Source organism: Ptychodera flava, chromosome 11 (assembly GCF_041260155.1).
Source record: "Ptychodera flava strain L36383 chromosome 11, AS_Pfla_20210202, whole genome shotgun sequence".
Taxonomy (NCBI): domain Eukaryota; kingdom Metazoa; phylum Hemichordata; class Enteropneusta; family Ptychoderidae; genus Ptychodera; species Ptychodera flava.
In genome coordinates this window covers 37,033,543-37,056,920 of record NC_091938.1, presented here as the reverse complement: position 1 = coordinate 37,056,920, position 23,378 = coordinate 37,033,543, and the positions used below count along the sequence as shown (strand labels likewise).

Genomic DNA, 23,378 nt, shown 5'->3' with positions numbered 1-23,378 from the left:
AGTGCCTTCGCACCGAACTTGGAGTTCCTCTACTTTAGTGTTGGAATACTTGTTGGTAAGTTTCCAAATCGGATACTAGTGACGCAGCTCGGAAATATGATGGGGGATTTGTCAATTTCTAGAGTGATAAACATCTTGTGTAGATGATCACACGTATATAGAAAGCAAATTGTTCAGAAGGATTAAAATATAAAGGTTTCGAAGTGTTAATGACATAGGTACACACATAAAATAATATACTCACCATATAATGGGCTATTCCCATTAATGTAACGGTGTCCATGAACCTGCATTTTGCATTTAGGGAATTTGACACGTACTGTAAACGAGCCATTGTAATACATATTCAAAAGTTTGCACTATTTTTGATGTTAGAGAACCACATTGATGTCATTTTTGTTGAGCCTGGTGGTGTGATTGATTGATTGATTATTGACTGATTGATTGATGGATGGATCGATGGATCGATCGATTAATTGATTGATATTTTTCCTAAAATCTGCAGGTTTCGGTTACGGGCTGATTGTAGCACCCGGATTGGGAATTGTTGCTCATTTCATTAAAACTCGTTACGTCATAGCAAATGCCTTGGCATCTACCGGGGCTGGAGTTGGTATTTTAATATTTCCGCCAATCCTACAGAAATTGATCGATGTTTACGGCTGGAGGGGTGCCTCGATCGTCTTTGCCGGTATGAATGCGCACATGTTAGTCTCCGCAGCCTTGTTCATTACACCAGCCAATCACAAGTCTCCTGACGACATCCGTCAACCGTCAAATGAACACCAAAGAAAAACTGAAGAAGAGCAGAATTGCACATATTTGTCACGAAAATGGAAAAGTTTACGTCTAATTTGTGACTGTAGCATGTTTGCTGAACACCTTTCGTTCACAGTTTTTATGCTATCTAGTCTATTCGGAGTAGGAGGCGGGATTTATGGAGTCGCGGCACACTTGTTAGCGCGCGCTGAGACGCAACACCTGGCATCACTCAACGACATTGCATTGATAGTATCGATGATTGGGATAGGCAGTGTGTTGGGAAGATTATCACCAGCCGTTGTATCAATCTGCGATCGCTTTAGAATGACCAGTTCAAAATGGTTCGGACTATCTCTTTTCGTGAATGGAGGACTGACCATCTTAAGTTACTTTGCAAGATCATTTTGGGCACACTCAATATATGCCTTTTTCTTTGGTCTTCTCAGTGGATTTATCTACACAATCATTCCACAGGTTGTCAAGGAAATTATCTCGGCTGAAATGGTTGTTCCTGGTCTTGGAATGTTCTCATTTTTCACCGCACTAGGTGGTCTGTTTGGTCCACCCTGCGCAGGTATGTTTTAAAGTGTCACTATTTATATTTCCGCTAGATTTAAAATGTTACTTATGTCACAGCGACTTGAAACGATAAATATTCAATAAGCTACATTTTTATATAAATGACATGAATTACTAAAGGTCCCACATTTTTACCAGTCTTCATTAGTTTTTGCCGTTTTCTAAAGGTCTCTTGAACAATGTTGCCTTATAAACATATATGGCAGGGCATTTTGCAAAGGGTTACAAGCGATATCGAAAGAGAGAACGACGTCTTCACGCAACACTTACTCTGAAATTTTGTAAAATAACGCATTCAGCACAAACGATTTGCGAAGGAAGAGCATAACTGCGAATTTGAGACGTCGTAATGTGAAACGAATATGGCATTTAGATGGAATGGCCTGCCAGTTGGGTTTGGGATGAAATAATTGCGGCTCCCTCAGAGTCTTGATCATACAATGAACATCAGTCAATAATAAGAGCATCAGATATGAAAACAAATACTAAATAATTATTTATTACAATAACTAGAGTACACAGCAAAAAACATTTGCCCTTGCGACAGGGCTTGTACAGACCCTTACACAACCCCATGGTACAGGCCTGTGACAGCAAAGATGTCCCACTCCTGTGACAGGGGCTGATGTACAGGTCTGTGGCCAGTGCTGTGATGACATGGCTATATACAGTGCTGTAGACACAGTAATGTGACAGGACCTGAAATGTCTGTCTGTCGCATCACTGTATTAACCAATCTGATTAAAATCAGATGTAGAGTACGGCGACGTCTGTACTTTCGCGGTATTCTCTTGCTGTCGCCCCCACAGCAAGAGAATACCGCGAAAGTACAGACGTCGCCGTACTCTACATCTGATTTTAATCAGATTGTGTATTAACAGGACTGTACACAGCAATGTGAATACAGACCTGTAATAATGTGCACACAGATTATGGGCCAATTTGATGACACAAATTTTTGTCATCAAATTGGCCCATATTTCTGAAAATATACACCCCTGGTATTTGACCAATTTTACAGTTCCTGTAACAGAGGTTATTTCGTAGAGACTGTTACAGGTACTGATCTAACCCTGTTACAGGTATGTACTAAAATCTGCCGGTCGTTTTCTTGCTGTGTAGGTTTTACAATACTAAAAGTTGTCGTGTAACTTTTTACACTTCATTATAGGACTAATTTATGACGTCACGGCTGATTACAACAACTCGTTCTACTTCTACGGAGCGCTATCGATGTTTGGAGGTTTCATTTCGCTGATACTAGGGCCAGTCTTCACTCGCAGGAGGCAGTTAATGTCACGCCAAGAAACCGTGGATATGTACATGGGAGAAGAAACGTTGTTGGGTGAGATTCCACGTCATTATTCCACTGTGGCCACTCAGACAGGATGATACGAAAGGTGATGTGATATCCGGAACATTATGTGAACTGACTTGGGAGTATCACTCAGCGAAATGGCCAAAAAATGTTGACCCGTCCTTGCTATTTCGAAAGCTCCAAAAGAAACTTATTTCTTCATGGAGACTTCATGGAGACTTTATCACATCAACCTAACAGTAGTTATAAACTTTCCTATTCACCCCAGATTCACTGAAGATGAGGTGAAATGTATAAGCGTTCCACAAATACGCCAGATCGGATCTAGCATATTTGTGGAACGCTTTCCATTAACATTTACTTCAAATGTTTGAATTAATGTCAAGATCTTGGGCAAGGGTGAGGACATTATGGCACTTTGAACTCTAGCTTGGTGTGGGTATGTGCTAGAAACAAGTGATTCGGCTCTTGTTTAGATCAAACGTTGAATCAGAGAAAAGGAACTGAATCACTGCAAGAACGAATGTAAAGACAACGTGATTCAGTTGTTGATACTAGCCCGGTGAGTATAGGTCAGCAGACCATTATATAATGGCCTAGTCGGATTTGATAAAAATATTACTATCACTAGATAACGCTTTTTGTTTCAATAAGTGCACAGTTACCCATTACTGCTTCCACAATATGTTGACTTTATGAGGAATTCATCACGAAAGCTGGCGTAAGTTCTTTTTTGCACATGCCTCTGCCTGTCTATTTCGCTATTAATGTGAATAGCGCCGACCTGCTTTATTAGTATAGGATAAAGCCCGAGTACGAGGGCTCTTCTGGTATAAAGTCCAACCCAACGATAAAATGTCGAGGCCGCAGGCCGAGACATTTTATCGTAGGGTTGGACTTTATATACCAGAAGAGCTCGAGTACGAGGGTTTTATCCGACTTAAAAACTATCGCCCCAAAACTGATATATTTTCGTTTTCAATGTGTTTACGTCAACCGTCCCCTTTGTCAATATAACATGTTTAGGATATGAATTAAAACTTTTATTTGTGAAATAGCCTTCCAATGTAATGGAACATCCTATAAATGCCCTAGGGCACATTATATAAATGCCCTAGGCACAGCAGATTTTGTGTTGCAGCTGGTTTCCGCTGTGTTACCAAATTTGAATATTAAAACGTACCAGATGTCTACAGAATATGACATGTTCACTTTTGATTGGACAGTACTTTACTATGGCGCTGTCATTCGTTTCTGGAATTTGGTGACCAAGGCTTTACGAGTAGATAAAACACCCTGAATTGAGCACTCTGATTGGTCAATCAACAGTGGATAGTTTTAAAATTGATAAAATCTATTTCTGCACAATCATATTAGCCATGATTTCACACCGTTTATGCTTTGACCGATTACTACTTCAGTGTAAACATTTTTTGTGTAAGCATTATTTCGACTTGTCACATGCTCATCTAAACCTTGTAAACAACTGTATAGAATGAGTTTTAGTCGAAGTTGTTAGTGAGCTTGTCCCATATTTTGTGAATTCATATCTTGTTTTCAAAACTCTAGTGAATGACTTGAATTATGTGTATACACTCAATAAATTGAATGCATCACGGTGACGTTACCTCGCATGACCGAGATGCTTCGATTTAAGGAATGCATCAGTGTAGATGGACTATCCAGGTGATAAAATAAACACACACCAAACGAGTGCTCGGAGCATGGAGACGCCATCTTTGCACATACAATGGCAGCAAATACAAATACTACAACCAGGTAGGTTCCAGGCTGTCAACATATTGTTAAGGAACAATAATTTGTCCTTATGTCAGTTTGTAACTTCTTATTGTGTCTAAATAGCGCGGTGAACTACCGTCGACGTACGGTCCTTCCATTCCTGGCGCATCTTCGTCTCAATCGACCCTCCAAGTACTCTACGCTAGCACTCAGTATAGCCATGAGAGTTTGCTTGAGGCCGTTGTTGAGTAACACGTTTGATGTCTTGAGAATAAATATTCGCGATTGAATTTTGCTGAAAATGTTTGGTGGCTCTATTGTTTCCGAAGTACCAAGTAGACGTATACAGATCGTCGATTTTGCGATAAACATAGACTCTATAATCGGTAAGAAGGAGGCATTAGCCGAGGCGGCCTGTATGTGAAGTTGATTTTGTCCCGGAAGTCGGATTTTGTCCACGACAGGAACGCTTGCGCGTTTCAAAGAGGGAAAAAACCTCTTAAAGCCAACTAGCTTGCTCGTATTACAGGAGCATCCGTATTTGTGAAAGTCCATTATGGTAGGAGGAGGGAGTATTTTGGCACTGGCGATCTCACCACGGGGTTTGAAACTCTCCGTCTGGTATGTTCATGAGAAGACACCGCTATCGGCGATAAACGTGATCGCTTCTAGTCCTCTCAGAATTATGATGTCATTCCTGCCGATGTCAATCCCCTAAAGTTTCATATTACAGGAGTTGTCATCATTAGTGAGGGAAATGCCGCAGCTTTACTAGATAAACATATCGCCAACACCGGTACAGATAATGAAAATTCAGACCATACCTCCAGCATGCTACTTGACACTGCTTCTAATGAAGATGCATCACAGTCACCCTTCCCTGAAGCTAGTCAGATGGGCACCAAGATTCATTCACGGGCAATGAAAACTGTAGCAAACCTAAGAAGGTGGTACCTAGGGGACACAGAAGGGGTGCACTCATTTGGATTAAGTGTCAGAGTTGTCAGCAATGGTACCACACAAAATGTGTCATGATTAGACCACGGTCACTCCACAAACCGTGGTTAGACCAAGGGGATCACCTTTGTTTGCAATAATTGTCGTTATCCTCATCATTAAATATGGACAAATATTTGTTTCTCAAAGTTGTGTTTATCAATATTTTTTGTCGAAGATAGACTTGGTCAGTAAAATTATTCAATATACATGCAATTCATATAACTCAACATATGTAGAAATAAAATTGATTCATTTAAAAAGATACAACGTTTTGTGTGAATGTTTCACATGCATGGAGAAACTTGTCGAAGCACAATTCTGCCATGAAAACCCCTGGCTATCAGATTTTATAAATCAACTTGATATCTTATGTACCGATGTTAAATATCGTCTATGACTGATGGGATCATTACCATGGAGATTGAATTTAAATTATTTGTTTTATCAAAAAGTAAACAAATATACATTTCTCTATGAATTATTTGGTTGCATTCACAAATATTGGGGAGGGCGCTGGAGGAATCCAGGAGGTTGAAATTGGCGGGGGGGGGGGAATAGTAGAGGAGAGCCTGATGATTTGCTCTTGGTGTAAGGGGGGTCAGAATTCTTTCTTTTTTATTTCTTTATTTTTTTACATTTTCAGATTGCATAGTTCGGTAGGTAAATAAAAATGAATAACATTTTAATGTCAACTAACGGTTCTTATGTTAGTGATAATCAAACAAAATCTGGAACCATCTTACCGCATTTCATTTCTTTTATTTCGATAAAATCTGAAAAAGTATGAATGACATTTGATTTTCTTAAGGAAAACAAGAAGCAGACATTGCGACAGGACAAAGGCTGCTGCTGTTCATATTTTTTTTGGTATTACTACGCAATGTATCAAATACACTTTCTTACTATCTCCCTACAGTATGCTGAAACATAAAATGTTCAGTTTGTCAACAAAGCCTGTATATTTATACCATTATTGAATATTATATTATAGCTTTGTCAATACCAGTGAATTTTGTGACGTCATATCCATACATTATTACTGATAATGTATTCCATTATTCAGCACTGCGGCCCCACAGCGAGCAAGTTTTTTTTTTTGGAAAGCGAAAATAGGACTGCGCATTAAAAGGAGGGAAATATCGGATAAACCATGTAATACACAAAACTATAAATCTTGACAATGGTTCACAATATTGATAATAATGTCTTACTGTACGATTTCCTCACGCACGCACTTGCCGTCTGTCTGGCTGGCGCTCAGCATGCAGTCCCCGTCCGATACGCTGGTTGTAGTACAACGTTTGTTTACAACATGGTTCGCTTGGTATAGGTGAAACAGAACTCAGTACGTTTGCAAACTCCTAGACGATACTGGGTTTGCATATTATGTATGTCAGTGGCCATGTAAACGATGCAAGCGTGAAAGGCTACTCGAACCAGCCGTAAACGGGCCAACAACGGCAGCTTGCTGTCATCAACCTTGACCGGAAGTGTCTACGGAAATTACTACGGAGCCATTCAAAGTCTCGGTCCAAGGTCAGCTGCAACCAACATGACGACCGTGGACTCTCCGTTGATCTAACATTTCGGCCACCTAATTCTGATGCACTGACTGTAATCGGAGACAACTTTCATTCATCGTTTTTTTCTCCTTGTCTGTGGCTTTACCTTGCCTTGTTCTCGATATCGCGACGGTACCGAAACCCTCTAGTGTCAACTGTACCTTTCAAGCACCCGTTTACGTCAAGTTCTGTCGTTCGCCGAAATAAAATAGCTCTTCTCAAGGAGCCATCGAAAATTAAATTTATAGACACAGTTATTATTGAAATATAAACATTTGAATAACAATGTTGAACTCTGTTGATATCGTTTGCAATGAATGCTGTACGGTACTACTAGCGACATAATAATGATCGTATTGATCAGCTGATACCATGGCATGCAGCTCGCTGATCATGCTGATGTCGATGCATGAACATTCCGTTTTCTTCATCTCTGGCATTTCACCGTGTCGATTTTTTGAATGGCATGATATTTAAAGGTGATGTTTCAAGTTTGATATAGACGGTAGGGATGCAGTTACTTTTCATTTCCCTCGAAAATACATCGTTTTTCAATTCAAAATGAACCGTGAAAGTGCTGGTCAATTTTTGTGCTGAACGCGTGTTCAGTGCAGTGCACTGTGCAGTGTGGAGTGCATGTAGTATACATACATGTAGTCAGGGCCGATCATGCTGGACGACGCTCACTGCGCTGGCTTCAAACTCAGTTAAAATTTCTTTTTATTCGTTTTCTACAACAGCAAATTCACTGGCATTGCCAAAACTATAAATAATAGCAATAATGCACCCCCTCCCGGCCCATAATGAAAGCAAACTTTGCACTCCATAATGTACTCGGCTTCGCCTCGTACATTATGTCGTGCAAAGTTTGCTTTCGTCCATTATGAGCCTGGAGGGGGTGCATTATTGAATTAGAGTCCGGACTGAAAGTCATTTGTCAATGATACAAATGCACAGTGCACATTACAAAGGCTGTGTCGGCAAGCTGAATACTGGACAGTTCAACATATAGTAGAACAAGAACTCAATTGATAAACTTCACAAGAATATTGTCAAAATTATCAAAGTTAATGCACCTACTTCCCTACTACTGCCTACAGGCAGTGTCACTGTCACTGCATAGCGGCAGTGACAGTGATAGTTCTGACTCTTACGCTCCTGAAAACGAAACATATTTGTACACAAAAGGCCCGACAGCAACATATCAAGACGAGGATACTTGACAGTTATGAATAAACAATTGCCAAAGGTGACAATAGGTCAATCATTGTTTACAAAATATTGTCGACCATGGCATAAAAAAAATGCATCTCCTTGAATGTATAAATGGTACAATTTACTTCTCGCTATAACTGTATAATGAACTTAAATCAGGGCTTAAAGACTGTTATTGTTCACAAAGATCCAAAACGTCTACAGGTGCATTTACAAATGACAAAAAAGTGAAAAACTAATTACAACATTACAAAACTAGCTATATTACCTGGTCAAAACCGATTCGTGCTGACTTCTTTTATATGGTATTCTGGCAATACAAACATTTATGCATAGTACTAAGTATAGCTTGATTCGCTCAAATCAAGCGCATAACTACCAAGAGAAGTAGTAAAGGCGAAACCTTACAAGGAAATTCCCTCTTTTGAACCCGCGTGCGCGTAAGTTTACAGGGGTTCGGGTAAAAAAACTCACACGTTTTCTTTGTTTGAAATGTTCTATCAAAAACCAAGCCATAGTTTTTACTTTTTGGCACTTTTTTCTCATCGCACTGTCAGTTATATTCTAACAATCGATTTATGTGGAAACATAAAACGGTAGCATTCAAACAAAACTATGCAAGGATTATTAGTGAGTAGATTACTCAAGGAAGACGTTATCTGATAGTTTGGAAAGTACGCCGAAATCTTCATATATCCTAGTCACTCATATGATGTGTAACAATGTTACACTCATATGTGGAGCTTACGAAAGCATATGGTACAGTCGGTATTACTTTTGGGGCAACTTTAGGAGAAATTAAAACTGAGTACCGAGGAGAAAGTGGCATATCTTGGACATCTACTCTTGTTTTTGTAATTCAGAAAGGCCCCATATTGATGTCACAGTATTCACATGATGTAAATTTGCCCAAGCAAAGTAGCTAAGGTTGTTGTTCATTTTTTTTCTCTACCCATTCTTTTAATACATTGTCTGCATCCTTTAAATGAAGTTCGTTAAAAATGTCTCTCATACGTATGACAGAAAATGACGGGTTCTCTGATTTTAATATGTCGCACATATCATGAAAGGCATCACACTTATTTTGGTTCACTTTTAAGATTCGTTGCCTTTCACTATATTTGATACCAAATTTTTCGCCGAGAAGTCGTACTCTTGTGTCGTTATGGCTGATTCTGCCATTCAGCTCAATCATTAATGTTGATTCTTCCACCATGTCTGTGATTGTAAGTCCTGTATAAGCATAAAAAGAAATAGTGTGAAAGAATGTACAATGGTAATACTGATACAGCATCAAGTCATTCCCCTCATATTTTCAAATTGTTTAAGTTTAACCCACAGAAAGTTTGATCCATTTGATGATCATACGGGACATTGCACTGGCAATAACGCACCAACGTTTAATTTTGAAGTTAATTTGGAACATGGTCAAACAATAAATGGTTATACCCTATTAGAAAAGATATGAACTGAATATGCTCACGTGTTTTACAACAGGTTCATTAATAGTAGTACCCTTCACAGAACAATAAGATATATGTTATCACTATATGTAGCAGGGTTTTTTTTAACTTCGCACAGTACTCTCAGAGTTTAATCACTAATTACAAAACTTTATTTAATATGCAAATGAGCTGTTAATTAACTTGACACTGCTCAATGCTTCATGGGACAATTACATATCCATCAGATCAACATTTGTAGCACGTTTTATTTAATTTAGTGCTGTAATTTTAGAGTAATGTAACTAATTACAAAGTTCATTAAATATGCAAATAAACCCTAAATTAACTTGACACTGTACAATGATTCATAGCACAATTAAATATTTATCAAATCAATTTCTGTAGCACGTTTCACAAAATTTGGTGCCGTAATTTCAGAGTTATATACCTAATTACAAAGTTTATTAAATATGCAAATGAACCTTTAATTAACTTTACACTACTAACTGCTTTACAACACAGTTAGATATCTGTCGGATTAGTATATGCAGCAGTTTTCATGACGTTTGATGCAGTTATTTCGGAGTTATATGACTAATTATAAAACTTCATGAAATATGCAAATGAGCTAATTATTAACTTGACACTGCTCAATGCTTCTCAGTACAATTGGATATTTATCAGATCAACATCTGTAGCAAGTTTCATCAAATTTAATGCTGTAATTTTGGAGTAATATCACTCATTACAAAGACCATTAAATATGCAAATGAACCCTTAATTTAATTTCACATTACTAAATGCTTAATACTACAGTTAGATATCAGTAAGATCAGTATCTGCAGCAGATTTCATCACATTTGGTGAAGTTATATCGGAGTTATATGACTAATTACAAAACTTCATAAAATATGCAAATGAGCTATTTGTTAACTTGACACTGCCAAATGCTTCAAAGTATAATTAGATATATATCAGATCAATATTTGTTGCAAGTATCATCAAGTTTGGTGCAGGAATTTCAGAGTTATCTCACTAATAACAAAAGTTCATTAAATATGCAAATGAGAAGATAATTGACATGACACTCACATCTGTGAAAAGTTTCATGAAATTTGGTGTAGTATTTCTTGATATATGTCTACACTGTCATTACCGTCTCCATAGGGAAACCATTGTATGGAAAAAAACAATATTGCATAACTTCACTATAATATGCAAGCCACACTGACCAAAATCTAATCAGTTCTTGCAAGTAGCATATAATATCTGTCTACAAAATCTGACTTGAATCCGTTCAGGCGTTTTTGAGTTATCGTGTAAACAGACAGACAGAACACACACACACACACACACGGACAGACAGACAGACATCGCTATGACATTAGCCCATGTGTTTACACACGTGAGCTAAAAATGAAGATTACGAAATTGATTAACACCAGTGTATAGTTTCTGTAAAGTTATTGGTAATTTATTGATAAAATAGATACACACCAAATAGACGCGGCATCCACGAAGACTCAAAATGTGTCTTTAAAATAATCACCGTAAATTTGAGTTTTATGAAAGAACCAGATATGAACTGAATATGCTCACGTGTTTTACAACAGGTTCATTAATAGTAGTGCGCTTCACAGAACAATGAGATATATGTTATCACTATATGTAGCAGGTTTTTTTCCAACTTCGCACAGTACTCTCAGAGTTTAATCACCAATTACAAAACTTTATTTAATATGCAAATGAGCTGTTAATTAACTTGACACTGCTCAATGCTTCATGGGACAATTAGATATCCATCAGATCAACATTTGTAGCACGTTTTATTTAATTTAATGCTGTAACTTTAGAGTAATGTCACTAATTACAAAGTTCATTAAATATGCAAATAAACCCTAAATTAACTTGATACTGTTCAATGATTCATAGCACAATTAAATATTTATCAAATCAATTTCTGTAGCACGTTTCACAAAATTTTGATGCCGAAATTTCAGAGTTATATACCTATTTAAGTTTATTAAATATGCAAATGAACCCTTAATTAACTTTACAATACTAAATGCTTTACAATACAGTTAGATATCTGTCGTATCAGTATGTGCAGCAGTTTTCATCACATTTGATGCAGTTATTTTGGAGTTATATGACTAATTATAAGACTTCATGAAATATGCAAATGAGCTAATTATTAACTTGACACTGCTCAATGTTTCTCAGTGCATTGGATATTTATCAGATCAACGTGTGTAGCAAGTTTCATCAAATTTAATGCTGTAATTTTGGAGTAATATCACTAATTACAAAGTTCATTAAATATGCAAATGAACCCTTAATTAACTCCACACAACAAAATGCTTTACACCACAATTAGATATCTGTCGGATCAGTATCTGCAGCAGATTTCATCACATTTGGTGCAGTTATTTTGGAGTTATATCACTAATTACAAAACTTCATAAAATATGCAAATGACTTATTTGTTAACTTGACACTGCCAAATGCTTCTCAATTCAATTATATATTTATCAAAACAATATTTGTACCCACAATTTCACTGACTTGGGTGCCGTAATTTCAGAGTTATATACCTAATTACAAAGTTCATTAAATATGCAAATGAACCCTTAATTAGTTTCACACTACTAAATGCTTTACACTACAGTTATATATCAGTCGGATCAATATCTGCAGCAGATTTCATCACATTTGGTGAAGTTACATCGGAGTTATATGACTAATTACAAACCTTCATAAAATATGCAAATGAGCTAATGCTTCTATGTATAATTAGATATATATCAGATCAATATTTGTTGCAAGTATCATCAAGTTTGGTGCAGGAATTTCAGAGTTATCTTACTAATAACAAAAGTTCATTAAATATGCAAATGAGAAGATAATTGACATGACACTCACAGTATCATCATAATGTTTTTAGATTGTCATCTGTGGAAAGTTTCATGAAATTTCGTGCAGTATTCTTGATATATGTCTACACTGTCATTACCGTCTCCATAGGGAAACCATTGTATGGAAAAAAAACAAATTGCATAACTTCACTATAATATGCAAGCCACACTGACCAAAATCTAATCAGTTCTTGCAAGTAGCATATGGTACCCGTGTACAAAACCTGACTTGAATCCGTTCAGGCGTTTTTGAGTTATCGTGTAAACAGACAGACAGACACACACACACACACACACACACACACACACACACACACGGACAGACAGACAGACATCGCTATGACAATAGCCCACGTGTTTACACACGTGAGCTTTATGTAAGAAAAATATCGGTAGGTGATTCAAATAAGATTTGTCGTTTTCGAGAGTGGTTGATTATGAATAAGTGATTGCAATCATTTACATGATTGTTTGTGTACGGAAACTTTCTGTATTAAATATGTGTAAATTGATATCCGCATGTTCATTTGATGATATCTTTATCGGTCAAATTCGACACATAGCCATGGTATGGTTGGCTAATCGACTACTTCACGTAAAATGAAATCAGTGGTGATTATCACCACGCTACGATGAATACGAGAAGAGACTGCCATTCTTTAAAATTTAGATTTGCCCCTACTTTCAGTTGGCGACACTCGCCTTTGTGTAACACGTGACTCAATTTCGTCGAACTTGTCTTCTTTGTTAATTTTGATAACACACGATATGAATTTGTGTTCCTGTAGTTATTTGTCTTTTGGGTCCTAAAGTCTATGCAGGAAGCTAAAATATTAGTAATGACTTGCGATGGGATCAACGATATAAGCTACGCTGCATTTTCACGACTGCATGTCTTTCCTTGTCACTCTTTAGCTTTTTTGTCACGTGACACTGTCGGGTACTGTCACTTGGAGAAGTCGTGCTCCGCAAAAAGTTCTATTATGTGGTTAAAATACGGTATTTTTCCGGTGAATCTTTGTTGGCTGTTTTGATAAAGAACATTGAAACTATGGGTGTGGGAATGGAGACCTGGCGAGCCGCAATTGGCGTGTTTTGGCAACCGAAATCCTGGAGATCTGTGTCAACTTGGGATCCATACACGCCGTACACACAATGGTCAACGGTCAATGAATACATGTACAGGTGCGGGTGCTGCTACATAGTTTTGTGCTACGTTTGCATTGCCACGTATGGACTGCTGGCTGCCCATGACACATTGCATAGTTGGATGGAGTCAAGAGGTATGTTTGACAGGGCATCGAAATTCTGTACAGAATCTACCCACACCGATACTGCTGCAAGTAATTTGTGCAGAAACCGTCACAGTTACAATCGATGCCAAGGTGAGTGGAATGGCATGAACAATCCAATTATTCAGCCTCACGTCCCATGTCTACTGGTATTGGGTGGCGACATTGAGTTAAACCCTGGTCCAACAACTAGAACACAACAAGCCACTTTATCGAGCTCAGGGAATATTGTACCTCCTTCACGCAGTCCTTCACAAAATCCTGTTGGTGCCACGTCAGAAGTTGAGGGAAATCAAATGATGGCAATACTTACGGATATACAAAAAGAGATGAAAGAGATTAGGAAAGAATTAAAGACAGAATTGGCAGACGTTAAAAAAGACATTGGTAAAATCAATGGCACCGTCCAGAGTTTACAAGATGATTACCGAAAACTTTTGGATGAAAATAAACAACTAAGGCAGAAGGTAGACAATCTTGAAGTCAGTTGTGATAATCTGCGTGGTCACAGTGGTAGAAATAATGTTATCATACAAGGAATACCTGAAGATGCAAATGGGACGGAAACATGGGATGACTGCGAAATCAAAGTCCGTCAATTTTTGAAAGAAAAATTGCAGTTTGAAGATGCGGATAATGAGAATACGTTGCACATTGAAAGAGCTCACAGGCTGCCGGATAGAAATACCCATGGCAATCCCCGCAGAATCATTGTTAAATTCCTGTCATATAAAGCACGATGTCGTGTACTTCAAGCCGGTCGATCCTTACTGAAAGGCTCAAATCACAAGGTCATGGAAGATTTTCCTCCATCGGTTCGAGCTAGAAGAAGAAATCTGATACCGTTTTTGCAGAGAGCGAGAGACGAACATAAAAGAGCCACCTTGATATATGACACTATTCTCATTGAAGGCGAGAAGTTTAAATTCGACGAAACAAGGCAAGAACTTACTAAGATATAGGGACTCGGCCGGCCCAGTGCGTCTTTATCGCGAAAAAACGGTCATCCAGCAGCGTTAACGAACTCAAAACTTTCTGTTGTTTCCTGGAATTCAAATGGTCTTAAAAAATATCAACACAATCAAGAAGTTAAAGACTTTCTGTCAAAATTCGATATTGTTGGTATATGCGAAACATTTGCTTCATCGGACACTGATTTTGATCATTTTTACCTGGTTACTCAGCCTTTTCAACTTCTCGAAAACGACTCTCGCAAACTGGAAAATTTTCTGGAGGGGTCACCATTTTTGTCAGATCAAATCTGTCACGTTTTGTTAAGAGAATTCGTCATGTAGATGATGCAGTATTTCTTCTTTTTGGAAAAGACACGCTAAATTCTGTGCGTGATATTATTATTGGTATGGTGTATGTTTCCCCTGAAGGTTCTTCAATATACAATGTAGGAGAACAAAATGGAATTTTACGGTTAGAAAGTTATTTAGAAGATCTTTTTGCTAGTTTTGTCAATTTTGATTTAATTTTAGCAGGAGATTTTAACGCACGCACAGCAAACCAGGAAGATTTCATTGTTCAACAACATGATGACAAAGACCCTTTTCTATCACTGAATTTAGATATTGATGATTTTGACAGGGCACGAAACTCAAAAGACGAAGTGGTCAACAACTTTGGTAGAAGTTTATTGGAATGTTGCTGTACGTATAATTTACATATTTTGAATGGTCGCTTTGAAGGCGATAATGAGGGCGAATTTACATGTGTTACAAACCAAGGTTGTAGTGTTGTGGACTACATGATTGTCAACAGTAGTATGTTTGAATATATTCAAAATTTTAATGTTGGGTCTTTTGATTTTTCTGATCATTTTCCCATACAATGTGAATTTCACTTTCCTGAAGGTGTTAATGTATCCAGTAACACACCAGTTAAAGAGTCAGTTGTTACACCTTACTACAAATATGTATGGAATGGCGATCAGATTGATTTCTTCTTGGGAAAGTTACAAGACGACGGTACAGCCACTTTACTAAGAGAGTTTAATGATCAAATTCATCAGTTTAATGTTGATGAAGCCTTGCGTGTTTTCAACACCATTATTTCCAGGGCCAGTGAATTCATGAAAATTAAAGCTGGAGGTTCCAAGTGTGGAATGTCAAAACCCTGGTGGGATGAGGAATGCAGTGAAAGAGACAAGAGAAATTCAGATTATTACGTAATTTTCGCCTTTCAAACAAACCCGAGGATTTTGAGAATTACAAAAGAGCCAGAAGTAAATTTAAATATCTCTGTAAAGAAAAGTTGTCAAGTTATCAAGAAGATCAGAAACAAAAGATGATAAATCTTTGTAATGACCCCCAACAATTTTGGGCTGTCATTAAAAAGTTACGCGGTAGTGCTGGGGGAAGTTTACAAGCTGAAATTTGTCCTTCAGAATGGTTTGATTACTTTAAGAATCTGTTAAATGTGCGAAATATTACATCTAATGATAGTGATTTCAGAAATAGAGTGAGATCAGAGTTAAGTGATCATGACAACCACTGTTTACTATGTACAGAAAATCAACCTGTATTGGTCAATGATACAATATCTGTTGAGGAAGTCCATGACGTCATCAAGAGCTCAAGTAAACAAGAAAGCCCCCGGCCCTGACGGTTTTGTTTCTGAAATTTTAAATATTCCATTGACATTGTGTCGCCATTATTGTGTAAACTTTTTAATGTTATTTTCGACGTTGGACAATATCCACAGGAATGGTGTAAAGGTATTATTTTTCCGTTACATAAAAAAGGTTCACTTCTTGATGTAAACAACTACAGAGGTATTTCGTTGCTTTCAGTTTGCAGTAAATTTTTACAAAGATCCTGAATCAAAGGCTTGTCAAATGGGCAAATGAGAATCAAATTATTGTAGAAGCTCAAGCGGGTTTCCGTAAAGGTTACTCTACTGTAGATAACATTTTTTCTTTACAATCCCTTGTTCAAAAATATTTATCTGCAAAAGGTGGTCGTTTATATATAGTCTTTATTGATTTTTCTAAAGCTTTCGATAGAGTAAATCATGAGTATTTATGGCACAGATTAATTTCATATGGTTTGCACGGTAAGATATTGGAAATGTTAAGATCAATGTATTCACAACTCGAATCATGTGTACGATGTAAAGATGGGTTAACTGAGTATTTTAATTGTACAGTTGGCACCAGGCAAGGTTGCATGTTAAGCCCTTTTTATTTTCGTTATTATTAATGAGCTGTCACAATACATGTATGACACACAATCAGCTGGTATTTATGTAAATGAGAATTTTCCATCAATCAGCTTGTTAATGTACGCTGATGACGTAGCTGATGTAGCTGACTTACCGATAGCACTGCAACGAAAACTGAATCACCTGGAAAAATTTTGTAAAGATTGGGAAATGGATGTAAATCTCAAAAAATCAAAAGTTATTGTATTTAGAAATGGAGGTTACCTTAGGAGGTATGAAAAATGGTTTTTCAGTGGCGAAAGAGTTGAAACTGTAAGTTATTACAACTACCTTGGTTTAATTTTTTCATCTAGATTGTCATGGTCGCCAGCAAAATTAACCTGGCTGCGAAGGGCTCTAAAGCGCTTTTTCATTAAAAACAGCAATTAGAAAACTAGGAGGGATGTCAGTGGAAAAAGCTTTCAAATTATTTGACGCTGTTGTTGTTCCTACCATATGTTATGGGAGCGAAATATGGGGATTTGAATATTCAGAAATTATTGAACGAATTCAGTTAAAATTTTGTAGATTTTTAATGGGAGTGAATAGCAGTGTAAATTCAGAAGCTCTACTTGGTGAATGTGGCAGGCTACCTTTATGTTGTTTTTATTTTAAAAGATGCATCTCTTATTGGGTAAAACTTCTTGTAATGGAAGAGCATAGGTATCCAAAAGCATGTTATTTAATGTTGAAAAAATTAGACGATGCAGGTAGAACTACCTGGGCAACTTCTGTTAAAAATTTACTTTTTAGCTATGGTTTTGGCTTAGTATGGCTTGAGCAACAAATAGTGACCCAGGAGTTTTTCTGTTTCATTTTACACAAAGAATTCAGGATTGCTATAGACAAGAATGGCACTATGCTTTAAGTAACTCCCCTAGACTTGAGGTGTACTGTACTTTTAAATCATTACTTGAACCCGAAAAATATTTAAACTACTTAAGTTATAGAAAAAAGAAAGTTTTAGCTGATTTTCGCTGTTCAACACATAAATTAAATGTTGAGTTAGGGCGCCATTATAAAATTCCACGTCATGAAAGAGTCTGTATGTACTGTAAAACTGTCAGAAATGTTCAGCATATAGAAAATGAATTTCATTTATATTTATTTGTCCATTTTATGAGGATATCAGGGTAACTTACATTCCTCTATATTCTAGAATGCATCCAAGTGAGAGAACTTTTATAAATCTGCTCTCGTCACAAGATGAACATGTAATTTCTCAGTTTTCTCTATATTTGCTAAACGCATTGAAAAAACGTGAAGAGCTACCACGTTTACCAAGGAGCTAGCATCTCCTTGGTCAAGTTTGGATACTTTTGAAAGTACATACCTATTTGTATTTTCTTTCTCTCTGTTTTGTAATTGTCACAGACCTCCCTATTATTGTATTTTTCTTTGAAAAGAATGTGCAATGGGCTGAGGCCTTGCATTGAAATAAAGATACTTACTTACTTACTTACTTTAGCTTTTTTGTGTTAAATTTTCATCAAGATGGTTCAGTTATTGTCAACAAAGTGGCAGCATGATGAACTTGACACTTTATGGGGGGATGCAGTATGTAATGCTTCTGTCAAAAATTGTGCAGTAAAACGTCCAGCAAAGTATGGAGAATGTTTGTACAGTTGATTACTGGACTTCAAAAGAAAGTGTCTTGTCTGGAACGATGCCCCATTTCCAAGTTTGCAAAATTCAGGTAAAAATGGTAATAATTTATGTGATGTGATGTGATGAATTTATGTGACCCCTGAATGGAAGGAATGACTTTGAGGTTGACAAAATTATAAACTTAGTTATCAAGCATTGGATTGACTGCTGATGACTCGACAAGTATTGACACTTATTACATGCCTCGTATATCGAACGTCGCGCGCTCCATAGGATTCAATGGTAACTCGCTGATGACGTCGCGGGCCGCATAGTCATCACTGGACTGAAAGTGAACCGGAACTATTTTCAACTTGAAAACTTTTGGATGTAAAAGTCTTGAAATTTCATGTTTTGCACAGAAAATCGGTTTTTGGAAAATTTCGCATAAAAATATTGATAAACCGCATAACAGTAGTTTAAATATATCAATGCACCATTCGATGATGAAAATCGTTCTATTTTTAACCGTTTTTCGTCTAAAATGAAATAAAGCATTTACTATAATTTTCCAATAAACGTAAATATTTTGGTGCAAACTGAGTAAGAGGGGCATGTAATAAAAGCATTGTAGCCCAAACAAGGGACTATGTACCCTCGGGGCAGGAGATCATTTGCCCTCCTTACGTCGGGCAAATGGTCACCTACCCTCGGGCACATAGTCCCATGTTTGGATTATAATATATATTATCAGGCACTACTGGACGCATGAAATAATACAGTGTGACATGAATTACTGCATACTTTTTGACTGTTATGAAGTTGTGTAAAACAATTGTATCTTTGACCTGTCTTATATCAAAGTGACAAATCAACGAGCAAGGAGATGTTACGCAACATTTGCAGGCCTCAGGATAATCACTAACCAAAACACAAGAACACAGACAGACATTGTATATTCTATCAGCAGTTCAATTGAGCACACGACGCGGAGTGGGAGACAGACTTCTGATAAGACTAGACGTGTATACCGGGCGTGTATACGGCTTACTGCCAGAGTAACTATCTCTGACGATGATTTATTGTATTAGGGCCTATGTTTTTCAATATTCCTGTCAATAGACCCAATTCATACCAATATAATCGACACCCGTGTGAGGCGTCTAATAAGAACAATCAGATATCTGTTATATCATTATATGTAGCAGGTTTCATCAACTTTCGCACAGTACTCTCAGAGTTAAATCACTAATTACAAATCTTCATTTAATATGTAAATGAGCTAATTATTAACTTGACACGCCCAATGCTTCTCAGTACAATTAAATATTTATCAGATCAATATCTGTAGCAAGTTTCATCAAATGTAATGCTGTAATTTTGGAGTAATATCGCTAATTACAAAGTTCATTAAATATGCTAATGAACCCTTACTTAACTCCACACAACTAAATGCTTTACACCACAATAAGATATCTGTCGGATCAGTATCTGCAGCAGATTTCATCACATTCGGTGCAGTTATTTTGGAGTTATATGACTAATAACAAAACTTCATAAAATAGCAAATAAGCTATTTGTTAACTTGACACTGCCAAATGCTTGTCAGTACAATTAGATATATATCAGATCAATATCTGTACCAGATTTCACTGAGATGGGTGCCATAATGTCAAGAGTTACTGTAACAGCTAATGTGGCTTTAACAAGCGTTTTCCAGTCGAACGATGCAAATATCTGGTATACCCCGTAATAAGATGCCCCTGACTTTTATAGTGATATCCCACGTCCAATGGAACAAAACACTGTTCAAAGTTTGTTAGGAATGGCCGGTCTTTTATACTTATACTTTGAACAGCATAAGTGGAGCAACATCAAAGTTTTACTGCGTCTTGATCGTCACTGATTATTATTGTCTATTTTCCAAGGATCCATCGATATTTTCCTGGATAATGATAGTACCTACCCTATTGCTGATTGTACTGTCCTTTCTAGAGCTGCCAGCGACCCCTTCAAACAAGTAATACTTCAGTGCATGTATAGATTGAATTTCACGGTAGGAAATAGACACTCACCTGTGGCTGCTTCTAGTTGTTCTCCACGGCATGGACTAGTACTTTCTTGCTCTGGGGTTGTCAAAATGCCTGTCAAAAACATTATTATGTCTTATCAAGGTGTTCGTACCATTTGGATTGTTGCTGTGCTTCCAATGATGAAATACTGGCAATTAAGACCTCACTATTCAACACCTAATTTACATCGTGTGAAAATGAAAATGGTCATTCTGACCTTAACTATGAATTCAGTTGTGATCGAGTCTTTGAAAGGCTGAGCATTCACTCCTTCAATGTAGCTACTATACTGCAGCCGGGGTATAATCCAGTCGCGTTTAACGTTTCACATAGAATCTTATAACCTGTAAACGATTTACGGCCCGTCGGCTAATTTGTTCACTACCCATTCAAGCCTTCCGGCGATTTATATATGCAGAACTTGTCATATGCCTTTCAGCGACACTCACCTCCTCTGTTTCCACTTTCTTGTTCTGGGAGTTTCAAATTCCCTGTAAAAAGACAACACACGGTTATGATGTCTGTACCTTTCGGATGCGAGTTACCCTGAAGGCTTAATTGATGTTATTCATCATGATTAAAAACGCGCCTTTCATTTTATACACCTAGGTCCGTTCTCTTGTTATGAGTAAAAATCTGTCAACACCATGATGTATTATAAGGGTAATCCAACAGTATATACTGTTGTTGCTCATTTGTGCCAAGTAAGTGAAGAGATCTAAAAATAGAGACTGTAAATGGCTGCAGACACTTTGGCGGTCTGAACATAACTAATCTGTATGTATGTGGTTCTCAGTTGGATGTAAAACATTTAAAATTATCGTCTGGCTATCTTTTAGAAAACTATAAATGGCATTGTAAGTAAGGCTCCTTCAACAATGCGATTGAAAGTATGTCCGTGTAAATCAATCCAAAATAAATTACTTATTTATCACAATGCCTGCAACAACAGAGAAAAAAAAACCTTCCAACTCAATGATGCAGTTTGACACAAGCTTAGAGAAATCTCCTGACATAGTCTTCTTTAGACCATATTTACTCTAACAATCTAAATCACTCCTTAAACTATTGTATCATGCGTTGTATATTTGGCATGAGAAAACCCTATATCCCTGTTACTGACGAACCAACACTTACCCTCTCCATTTTCGGTAGGTAGTTCGGATTCTCTTGAAGCAGACCGAGCATATTCCAATTCTTCTTCTGTACGAATAATTATATTTTAGTTAAATATATCTATTGTGATTAGTTTGTCGAATTGAAATTGAAATCGAAATCAAGATACTTGCCATCTCATGACGCTAATATTTCGTGTGGACATAATTTGTATTTGTAGAAGATGAAACGGCTTTGTGGCGGTTTATCAATTATCACTTATCTGACATGTTTAAACCCATTAAAACCATGTGATCATGACATAGTCCTTTCTTAGAATGTATATTGCGCTGGATGTTATTGAGACAAGGACACTCTTCTCTAGCATTACGAATTTTCCAGCAATTTGATTATCTAAAGGATTTCATCCATTGGGCTCTAACGAAGGTATGTGTTATTATTAAATATATACCCCCTGTATGGGGTTGACAGCCTGTAAAGATTCAAAAGGTTGAAATCACTAAACCACGAATCGGATTTGTTGATTTGGCTCAAATACCTTCCAATATCGAGGAAAGTTTATGAATTTGAGTCAGATTTTACCTCGTAATTTCATGAGAATGGCAGGAGAACTTGTGTAATGCAAATTTTATTTATACTGAAATTAAGTACATCATACCGCAAAGCAATTATGGGAAAAATTTCAGTCAAAAAGTGAGCAAAATATGCTCATCCATGAAAAATTAGAAACATTGCCGTGATTTTCCGAAATAAAAAAAATCGTAGCAGGCACGGTACCTACAATCCAGCTGCCCTCTATAAGAGCACTTATAATTACGGTGTCAAAGATAAATGTAAATTCCTCGACTCAAAGTGGGAAGATATCCAAGATGAATCAGAATTGAACGTTTCACGTTGTTGACGGGATCATCGATATGGCTTAGCCTAATTAAATTGGACCGGAAAGAACTTATAAGCTATCACAAGAAACCAACAAAAACTTCTAGCACCATGGTTTTGTTCAATGTTACAGAGTGAAACAATGAAATATTAATATGTTCACAGCACTTACCAAGGCTATCACTGGCCACTCCACTGTCTGGCTGTATTCCCGCAGACCCTTGAAAGGAAGATGGTAGGTGGATTAAATTTCCTTTAAATTTCCTCGCGTTACAGATGCAACATTGGACACAATGAACTGAAACCCTAACAGCAGTTTTCATTTAATGAGTATGTTGCAATTTCAGTTATTTCACAGTACAAGTCCTTAAATTTTTAGGATTTAATTGCAAATATTTAAAACAGTCTACCATTTCATGAATTTTACAACTTCCCTAGACCGTATGCTTGAAAGATGCTACATCCGGGAAAGTACAAAATAAGGGGGCACAGTCGAATTTACCTTTCTGATGTTGTTGAGTGGTGTTTACTTCATCTGGTGCAGCTGATGCTCTCGATGATTCATTTCGTTCGGTGTCTATGACTTGTTCGTTTGTATCCGTACGCCTGTCCTTCATTAAATGAAGTTCTTCACGGAATTCTTGCATATCTTTCTTGATCTGCTGGTGCTCTTCATCGTTTCGTCGAGAT

The 23,378-nt window shown here is 37.1% G+C and overlaps 1 protein-coding gene across 1 annotated transcript; it reads right to left on the bottom strand.

Moving 5' to 3' along the window:
* Positions 1-7,923: 7,923 nt before the first annotated feature.
* Positions 7,924-23,335, bottom strand: LOC139144521 (uncharacterized). Its single transcript, XM_070715219.1, has 6 exons — positions 23,191-23,335; positions 22,861-22,908; positions 21,831-21,896; positions 21,143-21,184; positions 20,697-20,765; positions 7,924-9,408 (listed from the first exon to the last, which is right to left on the bottom strand). Exons 1-6 carry the CDS (start codon positions 23,333-23,335, stop codon positions 9,098-9,100), a joined length of 681 nt encoding a protein of 226 aa, XP_070571320.1. The 3' UTR covers positions 7,924-9,097.
* Between the last annotated feature and the right edge of the window lie 43 nt (positions 23,336-23,378).

Excerpts from the sequence above, each read along its gene's own strand:
- LOC139144521 (XM_070715219.1), bottom strand. The coding sequence starts at position 23,335 with ATGCAAGAATTCCGTGAAGAACTTCATTTAATGAAGGACAGGCGTACG. Across the intron at positions 21,185-21,830 it reads ACCTACCGAAAATGGAGAGG|GGAATTTGAAACTCCCAGAA; the intron begins GTAAGTGTTGGT and ends GTCTTTTTACAG. Across the intron at positions 9,409-20,696 it reads ACAACTAGAAGCAGCCACAG|GACTTACAATCACAGACATG; the intron begins GTGAGTGTCTAT and ends ATGCTTATACAG.